At 44.0% G+C, this 10,000-nt stretch overlaps 1 protein-coding gene across 1 annotated transcript in view; it reads left to right on the top strand.

The window, feature by feature from the left end:
• LOC129846755 (dysferlin-like) overlaps positions 1-10,000 on the top strand; it is a 92,728-nt gene that overhangs the window by 62,875 nt on the left and 19,853 nt on the right. Inside the window, exons 15-19 of the mRNA XM_055914618.1 lie at positions 579-707; positions 1,050-1,205; positions 2,229-2,320; positions 8,667-8,837; positions 9,079-9,221. Coding sequence (XP_055770593.1) covers positions 579-707; positions 1,050-1,205; positions 2,229-2,320; positions 8,667-8,837; positions 9,079-9,221 — 691 coding nt within the window. The remainder of the gene's footprint in view (positions 1-578; positions 708-1,049; positions 1,206-2,228; positions 2,321-8,666; positions 8,838-9,078; positions 9,222-10,000) is intronic.

Genomic DNA, 10,000 nt, shown 5'->3' with positions numbered 1-10,000 from the left:
ATAGAAATAAAGGGTTTTCCTTTGATGTTCATATCACAGACGTGAATATATAAACACACAAGCTCTGTCGTGTTTACACACTCACAGCATTTCTGCTCTCACTTTGTCCATTTCTCTCTCTCTCTCTCTCTCTCTCTCTCTCTCTCTCTCTCTCTCTCTCTCTCTCTCTCTCTCTCCCTCTCTGTCTATCTGTCTCTGTCTATCTGTCTCTGTCTCTCTCTCTCTCTCTCTCTCTCTCTCTCTCTCTCTCTCTCTCTCTCCTCTCTCTCTCTCTCTCTCTCTCTCTCTCTCTCTCTCTCTCCCTCTCTCTCTCTGTCTATCTGTCTCTGTCTCTCTCTGTCTCTCTCTGTCGCTCTCTCTCTCTCTCTCTCTCTCTCTCTCTCTCTCTCTCTCTCTCTCTCTCTCTCTCTCTCTCTCTCTCTCTCTCTCTCTCTCTCTCTCTCTCTCTCTCTCTCTCTGTCTTTCTTTCTCTCTCTCTCTTTCTCTTTCTCTGTCTTTCTCTTTCTCTCTCTCTCTCTCTCTTTCCTAATGTCTCTCTCTTCATCTCCTCCTCCTCAACCTCTTCTCCTCTACTCTAGGTGTATGACAGGCCACTGGAGAAGATAGAGGGATTTGAGAGGCTGTCAGACTTCTGCCAGACCTTCAAGCTGTACCGTGGGAGGAACCAGGATGAAGGAGAGGACCCTTCTATAGTCGGAGAGTTCAAGGTGAGAGGTTAGGGGTTATAGGTCAGGGGATAGGCTGTAGATCGGCAAGAACCAAGACAAAGGAGAGGACCCTTTTATTGTAGAAGAGTTCAAGGTAAGAGAGGGATTAGGGGTCAGAGGTAATCATTTAGGCTATAACGTGGGTTAAACCAGGACGATGTAGAGGACCTTTCAAGGGCAAAGGTTCCTTATAGCTCAGAGACCGTCTACAGATATGTCAATTATTATAGAAATGTATACTACCTCTCTAAAATACATATATATATTTTTATTCAACCAATTTTAAATGCTCTTCCTCTCCCCATCTCTTCTTCACCCTGACAAATACCCCCCCCCCCCCAGGGTATGTTCAAGATCTATTCTCTCCCAGAGGACCCCTCGACCTCCGCACCCCCCCGACAGTTCCGTCAGCTACCCTCCAACAGCATTGAAGAGTGTCTGGTCAGAGTCTACATCATACAGGCCACCGGACTTCAACCTAAAGACGCCAACGGAAAGGTAAGAGGGGATCTAGGAGGAATGGATGAGTCCTCCAGGCCACCAGGACTGCAACCTAAAGACGCCAACGGAAAGGTAAGAGGGGATCTAGGGAGGAATGGATGAGTCCTCCAGGCCACCAGGACTGCAACCTGAAGATGACCAACGGAAAGGTAAGAGGGGATCTAGGGAGGAATGGATGAGTCCTCCAGGCCACCAGGACTGCAACCTAAAGACGCCAACGGAAAGGTAAGAAGGGATCTAGGGAGGAATGGATGAGTCCTCCAGGCCACCAGGACTGCAACCTGAAGATGACCAATGGAAAGGTAAGAGGGGATCTAGGAGGAATGGATGAGTCCTCCAGGCCACCGGATTACAGCCTGAAGATGACCAATGGAAAGGTAAGAGGGGATTTAGGAGGAATGGATGAGTCCTCCAGGCCACCGGATTACAGCCTGAAGATGACCAATGGAAAGGTAAGAGGGGATCTAGGAGGAATGGATGAGTCCTCCAGGCCACCAGGACTACAACCTTAAGACTCCAACGGAAGGTAAGAGGGGATCTAGGGAGGGTCGGAAGAATGGATGAGTCCTCCAGGCCACCAGGACTACAACCTTAAGACTCCAACGGAAAGGTAAGAGGGGATCTAGGGAGGGTCGGAGTAATGGATGAGTCCTCCAGGCCACCGGACTACAGCCTGAAGACTCCAACGGAAAGGTAAGAAGGGATCTAGGGAGGGTCGGAGTAATGGATGAGTCCTCCAGGCCACCGGACTACAGCCTGAAGACTCCAATGGAAAGCTTCCACTGGATCCATCCATAGACATGTATAGACGGTTCACAGGTCACAAAGCTGGTTTTAGTGTGGGCCTACTTTATAGCAGAAGTCATTATGGAACAGATTCAAAGAAGAGCCCTCTATCCACCTCTAATATAATATCACTGACCTGTCTATCTTAACCACTCTATAAACCAATTCAAATCACCACTATGTCTTCAGGTAACACAACTAGCCTGTTATGTGTGTTTGTCTCCTGTCCTGCAGTGTGATCCGTATGTGAAAATCACTCTGGGCAACAAGTCCATCAACGACCATGACAACTACCTACCCTGCACCCTGGACCCTGTGTTTGGAAAGTATGCCATACCTTTTACTCTCTCTCTGTGTCTCTCTCTCTCTCTCTCTCTCTCTCTCTCTCTCTCTCTCTCTCTCTCTCTCTCTCTCTCTCTCTCTCTCTCTCTCTCTCTCTCTCTCTCTCTCCTCTCTCTCTCTCTCTCCTCTCTCTCTCTCTCTCTCTCTCTCTCTCTCTCTCTCTCTCTCTCCTCTCTCTCTCTCCTCTCTCTCTCTCTCTCTCTCTCTCTCTCTCTCTCGTTCTCTCTCTGTCTCTCTCTCTCTCTCTGTCTCTCTCTCTCTCTCTGTCTCTCTCTCTCTCTTTCTTTCTCTCTCTCTCTCCCTCTCTCTGTCTGTCTCTCTCTCGTTCTCTCTCTCTCTCTCTCTCTCTCTCTCTCTCTCTCTCTCTCTCTCTCTCTCTCTCTCTCTGTAGTCAGTTGTTGTAACATCTCTACACCAGTAGGGGTCACTACACTCACACAAATGATTGAGTGGCAAAAGAGAGACATGGTCTACAGTAACACAGTAACAGATCAGAGACATGGTCTACAGTAACAGATCAGAGACATGGTCTACAGTAACACAGTAACAGATCAGAGACATGGTCTACAGTAACAGATCAGAGACATGGTCTACAGTAACAGATCAGAGACATGGTCTACAGTAACACAGTAACAGATCAGAGACATGGTCTACAGTAACAGATCAGAGACCTGGTCTACAGTAACAGATCAGAGGACATGGTCTACAGTAACACAGTAACAGATCAGAGACATGGTCTACAGTAACAGATCAGAGACATGGTCCTACAGTAACAGATCAGAGACATGGTCTACAGTAACAGATCAGAGGACATGGTCTACAGTAACACAGTAACAGATCAGAGACATGGTCTACAGTAACAGATCAGAGACATGGTCTACAGTAACAGATCAGAGACATGGTCTACAGTAACACAGTAACAGATTCGAGACATGGTCTAAAGTAACAGATCAGAGACATGGTCTACAGCATATATGTCAGAGTCAAGGCCCGCCGAGAAGGTTTTTTACGGCCCCTGGGATGATCTTGATTTATTATTAGAACCGGCCCGCAGACCGCAGCAAGCCGGCAGCCCGCAGATCTTTTACACGCACCAATACTACATTTCCCACAATGCAACGGTGACGCACCGAGCAGTGGACTCCAGCCTAAGCGTGACCAGAGGAGTTTTTGGCTTTACGTCCTATGCATGGCACAACTACGGGGCATGATTTTGTATGAAGAGGTGTCAAGATGTGGTAAATGAGATGGAGCTGCCTTGGGAAAAACTCGTGGGTTTGACAACCGACGGAGCACCTGCGATGTGTGGACACAGGAGCGGACTGGTGGCGAAGATACGGGAAAAGATGCAAGAGGAAAACGCGACAGGTGAGCTGACAGCTTATCATTGTATCATACACCAGGAAGCGTTGTGCGGTAAAGCCTTGAAAATGGAGCATGTAATGAGCATCATCACGCGCACAGTTAACTTTATCAGAGCCAAAGGTTTGAATCACCGCCAGTTCAAGGCATTTCTGACGGAGTTAGAAACGGAGCATGGTGATTTGCCTTATCACACAGAGGTGCGATGGCTAAGCCAGGGAAAGGTGCTTCAAAGATGTTTCGAGCTTCGTGAGGAGATTTGTCTGTTCTTGGACAGCAAAGGGAAAGACACAACACAACTCCGAGACGAAATGTTTCTGTGTGAAATGGCTTTTCTGTGTGACATTACGAGTCATCTGAATGCAATGAACTTGCAGCTGCAGGGTCGGGATCATGTCATCTCTGATATGTACAGTACAGTGAAGGCATTTAAAACCAAACTGACTCTGTGGGAGACGCAGATGCGGAAAGAAAATTTGAGCCACTTTCCCAGCTGCCAGACCATGAAAGAGAAGCTCTCTACCAGTGCGTTCCCGAGCGCACAGTTGGCTGATAAAATAGGTATGCTTGCCGCTGACTTTCGACGCCGATTTGCTGACTTTGAAGCACAAAAAAGCAGGTTGGAACTGCTCGGTAACCCATTTGCTGTTGACGTGGAAAGCTCACCACCAAACCTCCAAATGGAGTTGATTGACCTCCAATGCAATGATGCACTGAGGGCAAAATATGCGGCAGTGGGTGCTGCGGAGTTCGCCCGTTTCCTCCCCGACACAATGCCCCAGCTGCGCATCCAGGCTGCTCAAACGTTGTCTATGTTTGGCAGCACATACCTGTGTGAACAACTGTTTTCTTTGATGAACCTGAACAAAACATCACACAGAAGTCGACTTACTGCTGAACACCTCCACTCAATTCTGAGGATTTCCTCAGCTCAGAGCCTTACCCCGAACATTGATGAACTTGTGGAAAAGATGGGACACCACCAAGTATCACCCTCAACCTCAAACAAGTGAACATTACTGTGCAATCACATATTTAGAGTTTTTACTCAGTTCAAGTTTAAAAGTTAAAGTTTAATATTTGTTTTCACTGCATGTTACTTCTCCTTAAACAAAGTGTTGTTTTTGATTAATAGATTTTTGCACTTTATTTTATTGTATTTCAATCCAATTATATTTAAAAAATATTTCAGTTGAGTGGATGATAGAAAATTGCTATTATTGTTTTTTTCTTTGAAGTAAATTTAGCCCACTTTTGCTAAAATAGAAAATATAGGCTACTGATGGTGCCTTGAATACCGGTTTCTTTCATTTAATGTTCATGTTATGGGGATTTTTATATAAAGGAAATTTGTCTTTTGTGTCTGTTGAAAATTAAAGATTACTGACAGAGCCATAAGAAAATATTGCTTTATTTATCTGATCATATTGGAATATATTTGTTAGGTTTTCAGTAGGTTCAATTAGGTTCACTAGACTATATGCGTCATTTAAAATTTTTTCAATGAACATTCGAACAGTCCGGCCCTCGGCTTGTAGCTAAATTTTTTATTTGGCCCTCCGTCCATTTGACTTTGACACCCCTGGTCTACAGTAACAGATCAGAGACATGGTCCACAGTAACAGATCAGAGACATGGTCTACAGTAACAAATCAGAGACATGGTCTACAGTCACAGATCAGAGACATGGTCTACAGTAACACAGTAACAGATTCGAGACCTGGTCTACAGTAACAGATCAGAGACATAGTCTACAGTAACACAGTAACAGATTAGAGGCATGGTCTACAGTAACAGATCAGAGACATGGTCTACAGTAACACAGTAACAGATTAGATACATGGTCTACAGTAACAGATCAGAGACATGGTCTACAGTAACAGATCAGAGACCTGGTCTACAGTAACAGATCAGAGACATGGTCTACAGTAACACAGTAACAGATCAGAGACATGGTCTACAGTAACAGATCAGAGACATGGTCTACAGTAACAGATCAGAGACATGGTCTACAGTAACAGATCAGAGACATGGTCTACAGTAACACAGTAACAGATCAGAGACATGGTCTACAGTAACAGATCAGAGACATGGTCTACAGTAACAGATCAGAGACATGGTCTACAGTAACACAGTAACAGATTCGAGACATGGTCTAAAGTAACAGATCAGAGACATGGTCTACAGTAACAGATCAGAGACATGGTCCACAGTAACAGATCAGAGACATGGTCTACAGTAACAAATCAGAGACATGGTCTACAGTCACAGATCAGAGACATGGTCTACAGTAACACAGTAACAGATTCGAGACCTGGTCTACAGTAACAGATCAGAGACATAGTCTACAGTAACACAGTAACAGATTAGAGGCATGGTCTACAGTAACAGATCAGAGACATGGTCTACAGTAACACAGTAACATATTAGATACATGGTCTACAGTAACAGATCAGAGACATGGTCTACAGTAACAGATCAGAGACATGGTCTACAGTAACACAGTAACAGATCAAAGACATGGTCTACAGTAACACAGTAACAGATCAAATACATGGTCTACAGTAACAGATCAGAGACATAGTCTACAGTAACACAGTAACAGATTAGAGACATGGTCTACAGTAACAGATCAGAGACCTGGTCTACAGTAACACAGTACCAGATTAGATACATGGTCTACAGTAACACAGCAACAGATCAGAGACATGGTCTACAGTAACAGATCAGAGACATGGTCTACAGTAACACAGTAACAGATTAGAGACATGGTCTACAGTAACAGATCAGAGACATAGTCTACAGTAACACAGTAACAGATTAGATACATGGTCTACAGTAACACAGCAACAGATCAGAGACATGGTCTACAGTAACAGATCAGAGACATAGTCTACAGTAACACAGTAACAGATCAGAGACATAGTCTACAGTAACACAGTAACAGATCAGAGACATAGTCTACAGTAACACAGTAACAGATCAGAGACCTGGTCTACAGTAACACAGTAACAGATTAGATACATGGTCTACAGTAACACAGTAACAGATTAGATACATGGTCTACAGTAACACAGTAACAGATCAGAGACATGGTCTACAGTAACACAGTAACAGATCAGAGACATGGTCTACAGTAACAGATTCGAGACCTGGTCTACAGTAACAGATCAGAGACATGGTCTACAGTAACACAGTAACAGATCAAAGACATGGTTTACAGTAACACAGTAACAGATTCGAGACCTGGTTTACAGTAACAGATCACAGACATGGTCTACAGTAACACAGTAACAAATCAGAGACATGGTCTACAGTAACACAGTAACAGATCAGAGACATGGTCTACAGTAACAGATCAGAGACATAGTCTACAGTAACACAGTAACAGATCAGAGACATGGTCTACAGTAACAGATCAGAGACATAGTCTACAGTAACACAGTAACAGATCAGAGACATGGTCTACAGTAACAGATCAGAGACATAGTCTACAGTAACACAGTAACAGATTAGATACATGGTCTACAGTAACAGATCAGAAACATGGTCTACAGTAACACAGTAACAGATCAAAGACATGGTCTACAGTAACAGATCAGAGACATAGTCTACAGTAACACAGTAACAGATCAGAGACATAGTCTACAGTAACACAGTAACAGATCAGAGACATGGTCTACAGTAACACAGTAACAGATTAGAGACATGGTCTACAGTAACACAGTAACAGATCAGAGACATGGTCTACAGTAACACAGTAACAGATTAGATACATGGTCTACAGTAACAGATCAGAGACATGGTCTACAGTAACACAGTAACAGATTAGATACATGGTCTACAGTAACAGATCAGAGACATGGTCTACAGTAACACAGTAACAGATTAGATACATGGTCTACAGTAACAGATCAGAGACATGGTCTACAGTAACACAGTAACAGATTAGATACATGGTCTACAGTAACAGATCAGAGACATGCTCTACAGTAACACAGTAACAGATTAGATACATGGTCTACAGTAACAGATCAGAGACATGGTCTACAGTAACACAGTAACAGATTAGATACATGGTCTACAGTAACAGAGTAACAGATTAGATACATGGTCTACAGTAACACAGTAACAGATCAGAGACATGTTTTAAAGTAACAGAGCTGGCTGATAGAGTGATTGTTCCTTTACCTGATGTTCATGATGTCAACTGGCTGTCTATGAACGATGTTAACCTCTTATGTAGCGAACTGTCAATGACAGATGTTATAACCTCTTATGTAGCTAACTGTCTATGACGGATGTTATAACCTCTTATGTAGCTAACTGTCTATAATGGATGTTATAACCTCTTATGTAGCTAACTGTCTGTGACGGATGTTATCACCTCTCATGTAGCGAACTGTCTATGAAGGATGTTATAACCTCTTATGTAGCTAACTGTCTATGACGGATGTTATAACCTCTTATGTAGCTAACTGTCTATGACGGATGTTATAACCTCTTATGTAGCGAACTGTCTATGAAGGATGTTATAACCTCTTATTTAGCTAACTGTTAATGACGGATGTTATAACCTCTCATGTAGCTAACTGTCTATGACGGATGTTATAACCTCTTATGTAGCTAACTGTCTATGACGGATGTTAAACTCTTATGTAGCTAACTGTCTATGACGGATGTTATCACCTCTCATGTAGCTAACTGTCTATGCCGGATGTTATAACCTCTTATGTAGCTAACTGTCTATGAAGGATGTTATAACCTCTTATGTAGCTAACTGTCTATGACGGATGTTATAACCTCTTATATAGCTGAATTCCCCAGATCCTCTCATCTTTCGTCACAGGTTATTTGAGCTGAGCTCTCTGCCTGTAGAGAAAGACTTAAGGATATTTTTATGTGGTCATGACAGGTTTATAACCTCTCATGTAGCTGTTATTAAGACTTATGTTTCCTCTATTCCAGGTTGTTTGAGCTGTCCTGCTCCCTGCCCATAGAGAAGGACCTGAGGATCCAGCTATATGATTATGACATGTTGACTAAAGACGAGAAGATCGGAGAGACCGTTATTGATCTGGAGAACAGATTTCTGTCCCGCTACGGAGCGTGTTGTGGCTTACCCCAGTCCTACTGCCTGTGAGTTGGGTGTGTGTGTGTGTCAGTGTGTGTGTGTGTGTCAGTGTTTGTCAGTTTCTGCATGTTTGAGTGTCTGAGTGTTGGCGGGGGGGGGGGGGGACGGGACTACAGAGGACAGCTCCTAGTAACGACAGGGACATGTAGTGGTGTTACTAGGACCTGTCCTCCTCTCTCACCAGCCTCCTCTGGTGCATTGGTGTGTTGTGACTTTATGACAGTACGTATTCCTCTCCTTCCTCAGATCTGGTGTGAACCGGTGGAGAGACCAGTTGAAGCCATCTCAGCTGCTAGTCAGACTATGTGAGAGGAGGCACTATAGGAGACCAGTCTATAAACAGGACAGAGTCTTCTTCAGAGGACATGAATACACTGCTGCTGACTTGGGTGAGTGAGTGAGTGAGTGAGTGAGTGAGTGAGTGAGTGAGTGACTAAGTGAGTGAGTGAGGGAGGGAGGGAGGGAGGGAGGGAGGGAGGGAGGAAGAGGAAGAGGAAGAGAGGGAGGAAGAGGAAGAGAGGGAGGGAGGGAGGGAGAGAGAGGGAGAGAGAGGGAGAGGGAGGGAGGGAGAGAGAGAGAGGGAGAGAGGGAAAGAGAGAGAGGGAGAGAGGGAGAGAGAGAGTACGTGAATACATTGCTGCTGACCTGATGTGAGACTGCATATGGCGATGTCAAATTGAATAACATTTTTGTTGTCACATGCTTGGTAAACAACACGTGTGGACTAACAGGGAAATGCTGACTTACAGGCCGTTACCAAGAAATGTAGAGAGAAATAAAATAGAGAAATAATAGGAAATAAAAACATGTAATAATAAGGAAGAAATAAATACACACCGATGTGTGATGACTTAGACGTTATGTACCCCCCCCCCCACCAAATAAAGGAAGGGGGGGGGGGGTACCTAGTCAGTTGTACCACTCAATGCATTCAACTGTAATGTGTCTTCTGCATTCAACCCCTCTGGATCAAAAACAAATGCAGCATTAGAAAACAAAAACAAAAACAGAAAATAGCAGAATAATTGTTCAGGAGCAGCAACACGTTTGCTATCCACTGCATCTCATTACTATGTTTTCTATGAAGGGTCACTGTGTTGTCCACACGCCTCTCCGTAGTTGTAATGGAATGACTAATACAACCTATTAAAACACACTACGTCGGTTT

The sequence above is a fragment of the Salvelinus fontinalis genome, unplaced genomic scaffold (genome assembly GCF_029448725.1).
Source record: "Salvelinus fontinalis isolate EN_2023a unplaced genomic scaffold, ASM2944872v1 scaffold_0618, whole genome shotgun sequence".
NCBI classification, from domain to species: domain Eukaryota; kingdom Metazoa; phylum Chordata; class Actinopteri; order Salmoniformes; family Salmonidae; genus Salvelinus; species Salvelinus fontinalis.
This window is presented reverse-complemented; position numbering and strand designations above follow the sequence as displayed.